The 16,578-nt window shown below is 41.0% G+C and overlaps 1 protein-coding gene across 1 annotated transcript; it reads left to right on the forward strand.

Moving 5' to 3' along the window:
* The first annotated feature begins 8,059 nt into the window (after positions 1-8,059).
* LOC109934764 (fibroblast growth factor 9-like) lies at positions 8,060-15,514 on the forward strand. Its single transcript, XM_020533437.2, has 3 exons — positions 8,060-8,333; positions 9,977-10,080; positions 15,269-15,514. The coding sequence occupies exons 1-3, from the start codon at positions 8,060-8,062 to the stop codon at positions 15,512-15,514; spliced, it is 624 nt and encodes a 207-aa protein (XP_020389026.1).
* Positions 15,515-16,578: the final 1,064 nt, after the last annotated feature.

Consider the following 16,578-nt stretch of genomic DNA (forward strand, 5'->3'; position numbering starts at 1 on the left):
AACTTTTACCCTAATCCGAAGGTCTATCTAACCTCCACCCCTACCTTATACCATCATCCATATGCCTATCTAATAGCCCTAATGAGGCCGACTCCACTACCCTCTTTGGCAATGCATTCCATGCCCCGACCACTCTCTGAGTAAAGAACCTACCTCTGACATCTCCCCTATATCTAACTCCACTCACTTTAAAACTATGCCCCCTCATAATAGCTACCTCCACCCTAGGAAAAAGTCTCTGGCCGTCCACTCCATCTATACCTCTGATTATTTTGTACACCTCTATCAAGTCACCGCTCATCCTTCGTCGTTCTAAAGAGAAAAGCCCTAGCTCTCTCAACCTTTCCTCGTAAGACCTTCCCTCCATTCCAGGCAATATCCTGGTAAATCTCCTCTGCACCTTTTCCAACTCTTCCTCATCTTTCCTGTAATGAGGCGACCAGAACTGGACACAATACTCCAGAGATAGTAGGAACTGCAGATGCTGGAGAATCTGAGATAACAAGGTATAGAGCTGGATGAACACAGCAGGCCAAGCAGCATCATAGGAGCAGGAAGGCTGACATTTTGGGCCTAGACCCGAAATACTCCAGATATGGCCGAACCAGGCTTTTGTATAGCTGGAGCATAACTTCACGGCTCTTGAATTCGGTCCCTGTATTAATGAAAGCTAACACGCCGTACGCCTTCTTAACAACTCTATCAACCTGGGTAGCAAATTTCCGGGAACTGTGGACATGAACCCCAAGATTCCTCTGCTCCTCCACACTGCCAAGATTCTTTCCGTTAACCCTGTATTCTGCTTTCAAGTTTGTCCTTCCAAAATGAATCACCTCACACTTTTCAGGGTTAAACGCCATCTGCCACTTCTCAGCCCAGCTTTGCATACTACGAATGTCCCTTTGTAATCTAGAGCAGCCCGACCCACCTTCGTATCATCCGCGAACTTACTAATCCACCCTTCCACTCCTTCATCCAAATCATTTACAAAAATCACAAGTAGAAGAGGACCCAGAACAGATCCTTGTGGTACAGCACTCGTAACTGAGCAGCGTCTTGAATATTTTCTGTCCACTACCACCCTTTGTCTTCTAAGGGTCAGCCAATTCTGAATCCAATCTGCCACATTGCCCCCTATCCCATGCCTCTTTACCTTCTGCATGAGCCTACCATGGGGAACCTTATCAAACGCCTTACTTAAATCCATGTATACCACATCCACTGCTCTACCTTCATCTACATGTTTGGTCACCTCTTCAAAGAATTCAGTAAGGTTTGTGAGGCATGATCTACCCCTCACAAATCCATGCTGACTATTGTGAATCAAACTGTGCCTTTCCAAGTGATCATAAATCCTATCTCTCAGAGCCCTTTCCAATAATTTGCTCACCACTGACGTAAGACTAATTGGCCTGTATTTTCTGGGGTTATCCCTATTCCCATTTTTAAAAAAGGGAATGACGTTTGCCTCTCTCCAATCTTCCGGCACTATACCGTGGACAGTGAGGACGAAAAGATCATTGCCAAAGGCCCTGTGATCTCTTCCCTCGTTTCCCATTCTTGGATAAATCCCATCAGGCCTGACAGACTTATCTATCTTCAAGTTCCTCAAAATTCCTAGTACATCTTCCTTACTAACATCGACCTCCTCTAGCCTACGAGCCTGTTTCACACTATCCTCCCCTACAACTCGGTCCCTCTCAGTTGTGAATACTGAAGAAAAATATTCATTAAGGCTCTCTCCTATCATTTTAGGCAACGTGCACAAATTCCCTTTACAATCCTTGATCGGCCCTACTCTTTCTCTAGTCATTCTCTTATTCCTCACGTACATGTAAAAAGCCTTGGAGTTTTCCTTGATCCTATCTGCCAAGGTTTTCTCATGCCCCCTTATAGCTCTCCTAAGCCATTTCTTCAGCTCCGTCCTGGCTAACTTGTATCCCTCTGGAGCCTTTTCCGTTCCTTGTTTCCTAAACCTTATATAAGCATCCTTCTTCCTCTTAACCAGTCGTTCGACCTCTCTTAAGAACCAAGGCTCCCTCACTCGACCGTATCTTCCCTGCCTGCTGGGGACAAACATATCGAGAACTTGCAGTATGCATTCCTTAAACAGTCTCCACATTTCAATAGTGCTCTTCCCTGACTGCATCTGTTCCCATTTTATGTTACCCAGTTCTTGCCTAACGGAATTGTAATTACCCTTCCCCCAATTATAAACCTTACCCTACTGTATGTACCGATCCTTTTCCATGACTATTGTAAAAGTAACAGAGTTATGATTGCTACCGCCAAAATGCTCTCCTACCAACAGGTCTGACACTTGGACTGGTTCATTGCCAACCACCAAATCCAAAGTGGCCTCTCCTCGTGTTGGTCTATCTACATACTGTGTCAGGAATCCTTCCTGAACACACTGGACAAAATCCACTCCATCTAAACTATTACAACTAAAAAGTTTCCAATCAATATTTGGAAAGTTGAAGTCATCCATGACTACAGCCCTGTGACTTCTGCACTTTTCCAGTATCTGCCTCCCAATCCGCTCCTCCACTTCTCTGCAACTATTAGGGGGTCTGTAAAAAAACCTCAACAAAGTGACTGCTCCTTTCTTGTTCCTGACCTCAACCCAAACTGACTCTGTAGACATATCATTCTCCAACTGCCTTTCAGCAGCTGCTACACTAGCCCTGACTAGCAATGCCACTCCCCTGCCTCTTTTTCCACCCTCCCTAATTCTTTTAAAGCATCTAAATCCCGGAACTTTCAACAACCATTCCTGTCCCTGAGTTACCCAAGTTTCTGTAATGGCCACAACCTTGTAGTTCCAAGTACTGACCCATGCTCTAAGTTCATCCACCTTATTTCTGATACTTCTCACATTGAAGTATACACACCTCAACCATCTCTGTGTCCACAATTACGCTCCATCGACCGCATTTCTTTGTTAACAATCTCACTCCCTGTTGTGTCTGTTGGAAGGCTGAATACCTCGTCTTCTGAATTACAAATCCGGTTCCCCACCCCCTGCCAATCTAGTTTAAACCATCCCGTATAGCTCGAGCAAACCTCCCTCCAAGGATATTTGTGCCCTTCTGGTTCAGGTGCAACCTGTCCTTCCTGTACAGGTCCCACCTTCCCCAGAATGTGCTCCAATTATCCACATAATGGAAGCCCTCCCTCCTACACCAGCCCTGTAGCCACGTGTTTAGCTGCACTCTCTCCCTGTTTCTTACCTCGTATCACGTGGCACTGGTAGTAATCCAGAGATAACTACCCTGTTTGTCCTGGAGTTCAGCTTCCAACCTAACTCCCTGTACTCGTTTGTCACATTCTCAGTCCTATTTCTACCTATGTCATTGGTACCAATGTGTACCATGACTGCTGGTTGCTCACCCTCCCCCTTAAGGATCCTAAAGACACGACCCAAGATGTCACAGACCATGGCACCTGGGAGGCAACATACCATCCGTTCATCTCGTTCGTGACCACAGAACCGGCTGTCTGTGCATCTTACTATTGAATCCCCCACTACAATTGCTCTCCTATTCTCCCCGCTTCTGTGCCACAGGTCCAGGCTCAGTGCCAGAGACCTGTCCGCTATCGTCTTCCCCTGTTAGGTCATCCCCTCCAACAGTATCCACAACGGTATACTTATTGTTGAGGGGAACGGCCAGAGGGGATCCCTGCACTGTCTGCCTATTCCCTTTCCCCTTCCTGACAGTCACCCAGCTACCTTTTCCCTGTACCTTGGGTATGACCACCTCCTTATAACTCCTCTCTATCACCCCCTCAGCCTCCCAAATGATCCAGAGTTCAACCAGCTCCAGCTCCAGTTCCCTAACGCGGTTTGTGAGGAGCTGGAGTTGGGTGCACTTCTCGCAGGTGAAGTCAGAGGGGACACCAGCAGTGACCCTTACCTTCCACATCCTGCAAGAGGAGCATGCAACTGCCCTCACTTCCATTCCCTCTACTCTAGATTTCCAGAAGAATTAAAAAAAAGCCTTACCTTACCGACCTTCCACACAGTCTTTTTTTTGGTTAGAGGAGAAGGATGGGTGGGAGACACTACACGTGTAGTGTTTCGGGTTTAGCCAATGCCCAAATATATTAGTTCCTTCCTCACTCGTGTTCTGTCCACACACCCGCTGCTCCAAACAAGAAGGCCGCTGCTGCACAAGGTAAGTTTTTATACAGGAAAATAAAACCTTACCTTCCCGTCGGCACCCTGGCTCACACTCCCACTGCTCCAAACAAGAAGCTTTGGGCAATGATCCATATATTTGAGCTGGTCCATGGAAATATCCTTACTCTGACGTATGGATGGCTCTCTGCCATGAAGATGGGTCTCATAGGTCAGGGCGAATCTTCTCCTGGGACTTCCTGGGTTGCTGCATGATCTTCTGCCACAAGCCTTGCTGCAGGTCTTACTGTGAGTCTAAGTGGGTCTTGCTATGAGTCTTTGCTGAGGGGGTGGCTTCCAGGTGTGTGTTCTTATCCCAGCTCACCCCACACCTTCCTGAATGTTTGGCCAATGGGGTCATGAACTGGGTTCAAACTATCCAATGGAGTCATGCCTTTCACTGTTGCTATTCTGGGGAGGTGCAAAGTGCGTGTCCTTACCTACCATTCCAAATGCATCCACATCCAGATGATCATTAGGTGACATTTCCACTTTCACTTTAATCTGCACCTCTAATTCTTGTATTTCTTCTTCATTCCCATGTCATTTGGACATCGTTGAAAAATGATGTGTAAGTGTGAGAAAGATGAAATCAGACTGAAATTTTTGCTCATTTCTATTTGACTTTAATTGCTGACCAGATGGATTAGTGGCTGGTTCCTAATAATTGCGTCCCTATATTGCTACATAGACAGTCACATACTTGAATACCAGCTACTGCACTACCTTAACGAACTAGATCTTCACATGGATTACAGCTTTTTCTAAAAGCAAAATACCTCAAATGCTGAGTGTCTAGAATAAAAACAGAAACTCGGAGAAACTCTTGAAAATCTCAGCAAGTCTGGCAGCCTCAGTGGAGAGAGAAACACAGGGTTAATATTTCGAATCCAAAGCCTTTTTGGTGCTAGACCTTCTGAGTTTCTCTAGCACTCTCCATTTGCATTATTGAACTTTACATTAAATGCTCATTCTTTTGCCAGAATTTGGAGTTCTTTCTTGAGATTAAACATGATTAAATGTGCCTTTGTCCTTCCAACTTCATTAATTCTAGACTGGCTAATTGTCAGTTTCTTTGCCAGTACAGTTATCAATGGCACCCTAATCTGGCACCAATAGCACTTCAAAAAATTGAAAACTAGAAAACAAAATTTAAAAAAACTAAAAACAAGCCTTTGATGCAAACTTTACAGAGGATTTGAGTTGTTTTCTTTTTCTGAAATAACCTGGTGTTCTGAAAAAATTTGCATCTACATTAGGTAATTGTCTCAATATCCAGAGTGCTGTATCTGACTGGAAACAGTGACCTCCATCAATCCCTGTTGGTACCTTCAAAAAGCTACTCCTGAAGTATTTAATGAGAATATCGAATAGGTAATCGTAGTCAGGATCCAGGAGTTATATAACTAAGTATTACTGGTATCTAAACAACCAATAATGCCAAATTTAGACATGAGGTTTTACTAGTGAGCGCGTCTTACATGATATCAGCAATTGAGACGTTTTGCGAATGTGTGATCTGGCACTGTTGACTATCTCCTGACTCATTTGATTCGAATTCAGCCTGGCAATTAAAAAACACAAGTATCTTTAAAGCCGGGTTTTCCCCGCCAGCTCGCCCACGCTAGGTCGATGGATCTGCCTATAATTTGGCTTGCAAGCCATCGTGGGCTGCGGACCTCCGCAGTTAACCAGGCTGTTCATTATTCCATATAAAATGGATCAAAATCGAAATGTTTTCAACGTAATCAAATCCGGATTTATGATGTAATAATTATTAACCCTGCGACTGAGAATGTCAATGTATTGGCGGAATTGGTATTGCCAGACCCAAACAAATTGGAATAAACTCTAGAAATACAATAATAGTTAGGAATGTTGAAGATGATTTGAAGGAATCGAGACATTCAATTAAGTTACTTCCTTATCATCATTCCCAAGGGAAATATAACTTGCTGTGTAATCAAATCCTCCTTAGCAAGTGAGTACGGAAAATGTTCAGGGTGCCACCCAATCTAGAGAATAAACATTGATTAACAATATTGCATGTTACATTAATGGCATTGCACCAAACAGTGCTCTGTATGAGCGATACGTTTCGTTTAATATTACAATCGTTTTCAACGTGTAAAGACCAGATCCCCAAGCATTGCCTCTTGCTCTTCAAGCAGTCATAAAAGTTACTTTGAGAAGGTAATGTTTGAATATGGGATTTTTCCAAACTTTGATCTGCTCGCTTTGATTCCACACTACAATCAGACAGAGATTTCAAAGTACTGATCAGTGGAAGTGTTAACATTTCAGTTATTGTGTTCACACAGATATGCTTTGAGATTGCAATTCTAGCGGTTAGCAGCTCCCACCACATGACTTCATAGTTTACAATGTGCAATGATACAACAGACACCTGTTATGAGGTCGTTGATACTCGTTTTGTGTAATTCATCATTACTGTTGAAGACAAAAATATAATTAAGTTGGAAATCCCTCCATTGCTGGACCGTTGCCAACTTGATTCGTAGGCACACGCAACCTTTTAAAGTAGTTTTTTGGCATTTACCCTCGTGCTCTATGGAAGGATCGTACTTGTCAAGTGGATTAAGTTAGGTATTGAAGTTACGTATTCCGTTAATGTATATTGCCAAGGTGACCGCAGTAAGAAAGGACCCATTTCGTTGAAATTGGAACCATGGGGATTATTACAACAAAACAAGACGGACAGAAATTCCGAAGCAGAGCCCAAATATTAAACACACACTTTCGAATGGTTCCTAATGCTGCCCAATCATCATTTTGCTCTTTTGATATACTTGGATTCGGAAAGGACATGCCGCCGTTTTTTTTGATCAGCTGTTTATGGAGAATTTGAATTCAGTGTTTCCTGGAATTGGATGAGTGATAAATTGATGCAGCTAGCTGCTATAACACTTATATCCCTGTACTGTTTCTACACCATAGTCTGGTAAATAAAGGGCTAAGACACAATAATACGCCCATGTGTTTTTCTTAATCCAAAATAAAATGACTTCGGAATGAAACTCATGTTCTTGTTCAGAAAGGGACTTTGCGTAACGTTTCATTAGAGTGTAATTGCGGCTCAAGTTGTTATTTTGCGTTTCTGAGAACTCCCTTTACCAGCACTAGAGTATGGTATCATCATATGTTGTATATGCGATTGAAGTTTGGTTCCAGAAATCACTGGTTTTTTTTTCCGCTGTAATGTGTCTGGGCAGGTACGAGTGTCAGGTAACGCCTCCACTTGTACCTTCCCTTTGCACCTGTTCCACGTAATACACAGACATCAAGCAGTACTCATTAAATCAAACTCCCCGGTGTTTATATAAAATGCAAGTCTTGGACCAGGGAAATAACTCGAATATATTACTATCTTGAGGAAAAGGTAAGAGGAGGCTTCCGACAGCTTTTCGGCACCAAATATGGAGATTAGGAGCACAGCCTGTTACTACTCCCTTTCGCCTTCTCAATGTGCTGTTTGTACTGTTGAACACTGTGTAAAATATGGTGGTCGTGTGTGTTGCAGTTGAAAGTAAATAAATAAAATCTCTGGCGATCGGAATGAGACGGGTTTATTAGCATATGCCCAAAGGGCTTATTTACATACGGTATGTCTATAAATAGTCGGCTAATCTGACCCGTTTCAGAACCAAACTAGAATATGTTCCTCCTGGCGCTAAGCCTCTGCACTTTTTAAGAGCATGAAATAGATAGTGCACCGCTGAGTGAAAACCACGCAGATCATCAGGGGCGCGACCTTTCATTTTCTGCTTTTTTCAAAGTTTTATTTTTGTGTGTTTTTTTTCGTTTTCTTTTCCACCCCCATTTTAGCGTTGGACGGTGTTCTCAGTCAAGCGGCTCACCATGGCTCCGCTAGCCGATATCGCGAGCTACTTGGGCGGTCTGGATGCTGGGCACATCGCAGCTCCGTTCTTCCTGCCCGCGGCGGACTCGCCGGTTCTCCTGAGTGACCACCTCGCCCAGAGCGAAAGCAGGTTATCGCGAAGCACCACCACCGACTTGGTGCACTTGCAGGGGATACTGCGAAGGAGACAGCTGTACTGTAGGACTGGCTTTCATTTGGAAATCCTTCCTGGTGGAACAGTGCAGGGGACCAGGCGGGACCACAGCCCATTCGGTACGTCTGCATTTTTACTTTCTAAACTCAGTAATTTTTGCTATCTCTCAATTTTCCTTGCCCATTAAACTTCAGTAAGTTACTACATATAGAGACGTTGAAACATGCTCTGAAGATTGACTGATTCCGATTACAATCAGAGATATGTTTATCCACTTAGCCTTGGTTTCGCGTCTCTGGTACCATCTCCAATTAATTTTTCTTTTAGCTAAATGTTGGGAATTTCTGCATCAGTCCTGTCTGCAAGAAAATATTAACCATTTATGAAATTGGCAGGTGCTGTGTACATGAAAATAATTGGATCAATATTTTATATATGTGGATTAGGTGCCATCGGTGCATTTTTTTTGGATATTTAAGATTCAGGGTGAATCCCCCAGCTTTTGAATGAATATCAGTGAAGCACGCTGCTCGGTACAAACATGTCTCCAAACCGAGACCACTCGCGGTTTTCCTTATGGGGAGGGGGAGTGGTGGGCGTGGGGGTGGGGGGTGGTTATCGGAGAGGCGGATCATCATTGCACTTTTATTTTTATCCAACGTTTAACCAACAACTTTCCGGTGTCTCCGCCACCACATCAGTCATCAGCATCAGGGCAAGGGTAAATTAAAATACCGACCGCAAGTTATCAACCATCCTGTGAAACGCTTGTTACTCTGTAACTCTGTGCCCGCATGCACCCTCCTACTGATGTGGTTTGGACAGGAGGTGAATCACATCTTTTTTTGTTCCCGTCAGAATTCTGAAATTGGAGAACTTTATAACCGACCAAATAACCCCTCTATGTTTGACCTGTAATATCTTATTTTCACCGAGTGGCGATTATGCTGAGGCATTTTTTATTTAAAATTTAATGAACATCATTCAGAAAACAAAAGTCAACCTCCCCTGTTTCAGAAATAAATAAACGGCCTGTTTGCAGAATTACAATCATAAACGGAGAACTCTTACAAATCAGTGGTTCCATTCTTAGCGCTACATCTGAAAGTTGGGAAATGAATGGTGTCAAGCCGCAGATATTGCAGTCACGCTGAGTTCCCCAGCGACCTCAGTACCTATTCTAACAAGTCGTGCTATCCGGACCGAGCACCTTATTGTCCAATCTTTGGGATTTAACCAAAATAACGTCTCCAGGAGTGGATTCTATCCACTTTCTCACTTTTGCTCCAAATCACCGAGCTAACGCCAATAAACACATTTCAGAGTTGGCGATTCTCCCAGCGTCATGAGCAGGAGTTTAGGATTCAGACATTTCCAACCCGCCGTTCAGCAAATTTATGCTATTTTATTTTAAAGTTTTTTTTTAAAGTCTCTTGTCTTATTTTAATCCTGTGTCATCAAGAGACCTATATGGAATGGTGCCCGAAGCAGCTTCAGGTTTTGGCAGGCACCAGCGGAAATTATAAAGACTATGTGGGTCGTGTTGTAAGGACAAAATTATAGAAGTCCTTACAAAAAGTGTTTATTTCGAGCGCGTAAGGCAAGCCTGTCCGCTCTGAACGTCGTTTTTTTTGCTTGCTAGTACAACGCAAAAAGTATTGCAGCATATCGCGCCATCGCCTAACGAAACTAAACATTTCATTTGTTAACTTGTTCAAAATTCTTTGGAAATACAAATTGTCAAGTCTTTACTTTTTTCCAGGGATTCTGGAGTTTATCAGCATAGCTGTGGGATTGGTCAGCATAAGGGGAGTGAATAGTGGCCTCTACCTGGGAATGAACGATAAAGGAGAACTGTATGGCTCAGTAAGTATTGCGATTTATTTCAACTGATGGACGTTCATATTAGGAAAGCAGATTACATTTAATATTGCAATGCGAATACTTTGGGTAAATCTTGTACAAGATAAACCAGAATCCTAACGCCATCAGTGCTTCTGGGAACTATGAGTTTCTACACTTGCTGCTTAGGAATGCTGAGGAGAAAACAACAGAGGATCTTCAATCTGAGAACTATATGTCAAGAAACCTCATAATTAAATACGTTATTGTATATCACCAAATCCTTTGTATCACTGATTGAAACAATATCAGTATAACAAGGAGGAATTTCTCTAGACGTCTTCATAACTTATAACCAGAGCTATTGTGATTCAGTTTTTAGTTCGTACAAAACATATTTATGCTAATTTCTCAAATATTTTCAAAAGCATCAAAATGGGTAATTTTCCTCAACAAGATTTAAGAATTCCACCTGTCTGTTCAGTACCCATCAAAGCTGGATGTAGCTTGCTGGGTAATTACTGGGAAAGTTCAGTTCCTTGGACAATTAGAAATAATCTCTTTTGAAAATGCTTCTGGAATTCTGATATAAAAGGAAAAGTTTAATTTTTGGCAGTTACAAAATATGCCTCTATGAAATTTGTACTGCAATTTTTATTTTTAATTTTATTACCATTCAAAACCAAACAATCCAGAAACAAAGTATCAGATATAACTGCTGTAATAAGGATTTAACTAGATGGCTATGACATTGCATTTTTAACCAGCAATCAGGCCTACAAGTGTACAGTTTTACAGCTCAATACTTATTCATACTAATTAAGTAATCTCACTCAGATAGATAATAAATGTAGGATATGGTGGAAACAAAAATAGCACTTTGGTGCTGTGGGGTGTCTGTGACTCTGATTCAGGAGCATTGCTGGGAGGTGGAGCTCTACCCTATGTATAATCTGTTCTGCACCTTTATCAAGTTCCTGTTAGTGTCCGTGAGTGCAAGGAGAATTCAAGGCTTTTAGCACTTTTGGTCCAATTAATGAATTTTGTAAGAGAAATATACCATGTTAGAATATTAATGCTGGTAGTGGATTGGTACAATGATCAGCACATTTTGCAATTACATTTGCTGTTTTACAACTACTTCTTTTTCATGTAGATACAATAATGTGCACCAAACATGTCATATTAAAATGAAAATCTTACTGGTAATTAAATACACATAGTGGATGAATATTATTGCATTTGTCACATTAATGCTGGTAAATTAATATAATTTATTGAAACCATTAAAGCAATTAATGGCCTAAAATAAATATAAAAAGTTGTGTATAAATAGCGAATAGAGTGGAAAGTTGATGTCAAGCAGCAGTATTTTCACATAATCAAAATTAGTGTTTACTCATTTTTTTTCCTGTAATGGATTTAAATTCCAGCAGGTGGTGCTTAAATGACAAGTTCCCTGCAATGTCTGTAGCATTGCTCTCTAACCCATTAGGAATAGATTCTTTCTAAAGAAAGAAACATAATTTCCCATCTTCTGTTGACTTAACAATTGGTTATTTTATATCAGTCTAGTCATCACTAACCATAAAAAAAGTTCCAAGGTCAAAGTAAAATAACCTAAATGATTTAGGTTTTTATGACTGAATATAGGTTAATTGCTGTGGTCAAGGGTTTAGAAGAAACGCTTAGTTATTGAGTAAGGTTCCCCAAAACAGCCAAAATCACATTCACAATTGTACATTTGGAAAGACAACAAAAATAACATACTGGGTCTTTGTTGGCACTATTTCTATAACTATTGGTGCAATTATTGCTGCTGTGATCTGTATTCCTTTTTATTCCAGCAGTTAAGAACCAACCATATGCTATCCAACATGTCCAGGCCCAACAAGAACATTTGTCTAATATTTTTTATTGGTGGAATCTATATTATGCACATTTATTGTCTAAAGTATCTGAGCGAGATATAAAATTTATTTCATTCAATTTGTGTGGATGTGACAAGTTTCTATGTCTGCAGACATGCCTATATTTATTTAAATAAACCAGAAAATACTGGAAAAATCTCATCAGGCTAGGCAGCATAGGCGGAGAGAAAGAAACAAAATTAATGTTTCAGGTCTGTGAATTTTTATCAGAACTGGGAAAAGTTATAGATGTAATAGGGTTTGAACAAAGGATGGATGGGACAAGGATAAAGTGAAAGTCTACAATAGGGTGGAAGGATTGAATGACGTAAAAGTTAGTCCTTCCGGACTTTAGGGAATTGTGATAGAGCAGAAAAAGAAACAAAAACAAAAGATGTGCTAGATCATGTTTGGTATTGATCGAAAGATATGGAAAAACAAAATAAGCAAAGGAAACAAAATAGGTACAATAATTTGTTGAGTCCAAAAGGCTTTGAAGTGCGTCATTGAATGATAAACAGTTGTTTCTGAAATTTACATTGAGTTTCACTGGAACAATGCAGTAAACTGAGGGCAGAAATGTCAGCGTGAGAGCAAGCTGGATAATTAAATTACAGGCCACCAGAGGCTTGGAACAGAAGCATAGAAACTACGGACAGGAGTAAGCCATTTGACCCGTGAGCCTGTACTTTTCTTCAATATAATCATGGCTGATCCTCTATCTCAATGGCATTTCCCATTTTCTCTCCACACCCATTGAATACTAATCTAGCCTTTAATATCTAAAAAAGAATCAATTTCTTTTTGAAGATACTCAGTGCTCTGGCCTCCATCGCCTTCTAAGGTAGCAATTTCCATAGGTTGCCCACTCTCTTAGTGAAGAAATAGTACCTCAGCTCAGTTCTAAATGCCCTACTCCATAACCTGAAACTGTGAGCCCTGGTTCTAAACTCCTGAAATAGGGGAAACACCCTCCCTGCATCTAGCCTTGTTAGAATTTTATACACTTCAATCAGAACCCCTCTCATCCTTCTAAACTCTAATGAATACAGGCCCAGCTGAACCACTCTCTCTCCATTGTTATCCCCAGTATCAGCCTAGTGAATCTTTGCTGCACTCCTATGAAAAGCATATTGTCTCCTCGGTAGTGACACCAAAATTGCGCACAATCCTCCAGGTACAGTCTCACCAAGGCCCTGTATAATGAATGGAACATCCGTAATTTGGAATATAAATCCTCTTGCAATGAAGGCTAACATACCATGTGCCTTCCCAATTGCTTGCTGCATCTGTCTGTTTATTTTTGTTGACTGCTGTACAAGAACACCCAGATCTCTTCCAACATTTCCCAATATATCATTATTCAAACAATATTGAAATGTATAACTTCACATTTATCCATGTTATACCACATCTGCCATGTATTTGCCCACTCATTCAACTTGTCTAGATTGTCCTGAAGCTTCCTTGCACTTTTCTCAACTCACAAAAGGGCACCTAGTTTTTTTGACATCAGCAAACTTAGAAATATTGCATTGGGGTCACTAGCCCAAGCCATTTCTATATGTCATGAAAAGCTGGGGCCCAAGCATTGATTCCTATATTACACAACTGGTCATCACCTGTCACCCAAAAAATGATCCATATATTCCCACTCTCTGTTTTCAGTCTGTCAGCCAATTCTCAATCCATTCCATGATATTTCTCCGCAACCTATATGCTTTAATGTTGCCCACTCGACTCTTATGTGGAACCTTATGATAAACCTTCTTGAAATTAAAATATTTTGCATGCACTCATTCTCCCTTATCTATTGTCCTAGGTACATCCTCAAAAACTCCAGTAGATTATTTAAGCATTATTTCCCTTTCATAAACCCATGCTAACTTTGTCAAATCCTATTAGTGCTTTCCAAGCATTCTGTTATCTTGTTGTTTATAATGAATGCCAGCATTTTTCCCATTACTGATTTGAAGCTAATTGGTCTGTAATGCTCTATTTTTTCTTTCCCTCCTTTTTTTAAATAATGGGATTACCTTTGCCATCTTCCAATCAGTAGGAACTGCTGCAGAGTCTGCAGAATTTTGGAAGATGATCACTAACGCATCTAGTATTTCCAGTTTGTCTTCCTTTAGTAATATGCAAATTATCAGGTGCTGTGGATTTTACAGATTTTAACCCCATTAATTTCTCATGCACCATGTTTGTTTTACTAAAACTGATGTTCTTGAATTCTTCCCTCTCACTAGTCACTTGGTTCCCTAACAATTTTGGGAAATTACTGTGTCCTCTTTTGTGAAGACAAACCCAAATGTATGTTCAATTCTTTGCCATTTCTTTATTCCCCATTAAAATTTCCGCCATTCCTGACTGCAAGGGACCTACTGCAGACAGAACAGAGGTATTTTGTAAAGTAATCACCTTAATGTAGAGGGGACCACATTGTGAGCAGTGAATGCAACACACAAACATTGCAGCTGTGTTTAAAGGCATTTTTGGGTCCTTGAATGATGAAAGGAAAGAAGGTAAAAGGTTGTTTATACATCACCAGTGTTTGAAAGGAGAGGTGCGGGATAAAGGTTTGAGATTTTTGAGAAATTTAAAGGATGGTCCAGAGTATCTCAGAGGGAATAATTTCCTTAGATTGTGGAAAAGGAAATGGAAGGAATGTGCATTTAGTGATGTCATTATGCTGAAGCTGACAGAAATGGTTCAAATGGTTGGTTGAGTATAGAGTTTGGTGAGGTGGAAGATGAGGACAAGGGGAACCCTGCATTGTTTTCAGGGGGGAAGGAAAGGAATGAGAACAGAAATGTGGTCAATATGGCAGGCACAATCAAGGGTCCCATCTACATCATTCACAGTGTCAAGGGCTGGAAACAGAAATTGAGGAAAAAGGAAAAGATGAACTGATGTGGAAGGTTGCATCATGAGAAGAAATGTGACAGAGACGGAGGAACTGGAAAAATGGAATTGAATCCTTTCAGGGAGAAGGGTGTGAGGATACATAGTCAAGATAACTGTGGGAATCGGTGGACTTATAATGAATAGTAGCTGATAGCCTATTGCCAGAAATGAAGACAGAGAAGTTGAGGAATGGAATAGGAGGCTTGCTGAAACTAAGACAAGGATATTTTGTATTCTGAAAAACACTATATTCCAAGAAATAAATTAATTCCCCAATATGGCCAAGATACAGCAATCAATCTGTTTTATAATCTTACAGAAATTTGTAAAGAATTAGTATTTTAACCTACTGTTTATAGTTTTGTAGTTTTCATTTTCCATTATTTTCCTTTCAGGAGAAACTGACAGCAGAATGCATCTTTAGAGAGCAATTTGAAGAGAATTGGTACAATACGTATTCTTCAAATCTGTACAAACACAGTGACACAGGAAGACGATATTTCATTGCACTCAATAAAGATGGATCTCCAAGAGACGGGAGCAGATCCAAAAGGCATCAGAAGTTTACACATTTCTTGCCAAGACCCGTGGATCCTGAAAAAGTACCTGAACTCTATCGAGATTTATTAGGATATAGTTGAAGCTGTTCAATATCTGATGAAGAAGAATTATTTAACTTTTCTTCACAGAAACAAGGACATCGAACAACAGCTTCCTACAGCTGTAAGCAATTTGGAGAGAGGATGCCCTTTCAGAGATGTGGCCTTAGTTTCTTCAAATAGGAAGCACTACAAATGCGCAAATCAGCTGCTTCATCAAAGACCTCCAATCTTCAGAAGGTCAGAAGTGCACAATGTTCAATATCATTCTTGACTACTCAGAATGGAAGCAATGTGTGTCCGTATGCAGCAAGGCCTTGACAACATCCAGACTTGGTCTCAAAAGTGGCAAGGAACAGGCAATAACCATCTCTAACAAGAACAAATCTAACCATGTTCCCTTGACATTCAATGGCATTATCGTTGCTGAACACCCATTATGAATATCATCCGGATTACTAATGTCAGGGCTATCATTAACCAGAGACTAAATTAGACCAACAGCAGCTCAGAAACTAGGAATTCTGTGACTCACTTCCTGACTCCCAAAAGCTAGCTTGCTGTCTACAGGTACAAGAGATATGTTGGATACTGTCTACTTGCCTAAATGAAGTCAGTTTCAACAACATTCAAGAAGCTCAACACCAAGTAGGACAAAACAACAAGTTTGATTTGTATGCCACCCACCACTCTCAGCATATCCCTCCATCACTGAAACATATTGGCAGCAGTACTTACCATCTACAAGATGAACCACAGTAACTCATCAAGGCTGCTTCAGCACAACTTTTAAAACTTGTGACCTCTACCATCTAGGAGAACAAGGAAAGCACATACATGGGAACACCACCACTTGCAAGTTCAACCTGAAGTCGCACACTATCCTGACTTAGAGCTACATTGCCGATTCTTCATTGTCACTGGGTCAAAATCCTGGAACTCTCACCTTAATAGGTCTGTGGGTATCCCTAAAGCTTAGGACGGCAGTGGTTCAAGAGGTGGTGTACCACCAACTTATCAATGGCAATTAGGGATGGACAACAAATGTTGGCTGAGCCTACAATAGCTACATTGTCTGAAAGAAATAAAAGTACCTGGTCTGGATT

Source organism: Rhincodon typus, chromosome 1, assembly GCF_021869965.1.
Source record: "Rhincodon typus isolate 14 chromosome 1, sRhiTyp1.1, whole genome shotgun sequence".
Classification (NCBI taxonomy): Eukaryota; Metazoa; Chordata; class Chondrichthyes; order Orectolobiformes; family Rhincodontidae; genus Rhincodon; species Rhincodon typus.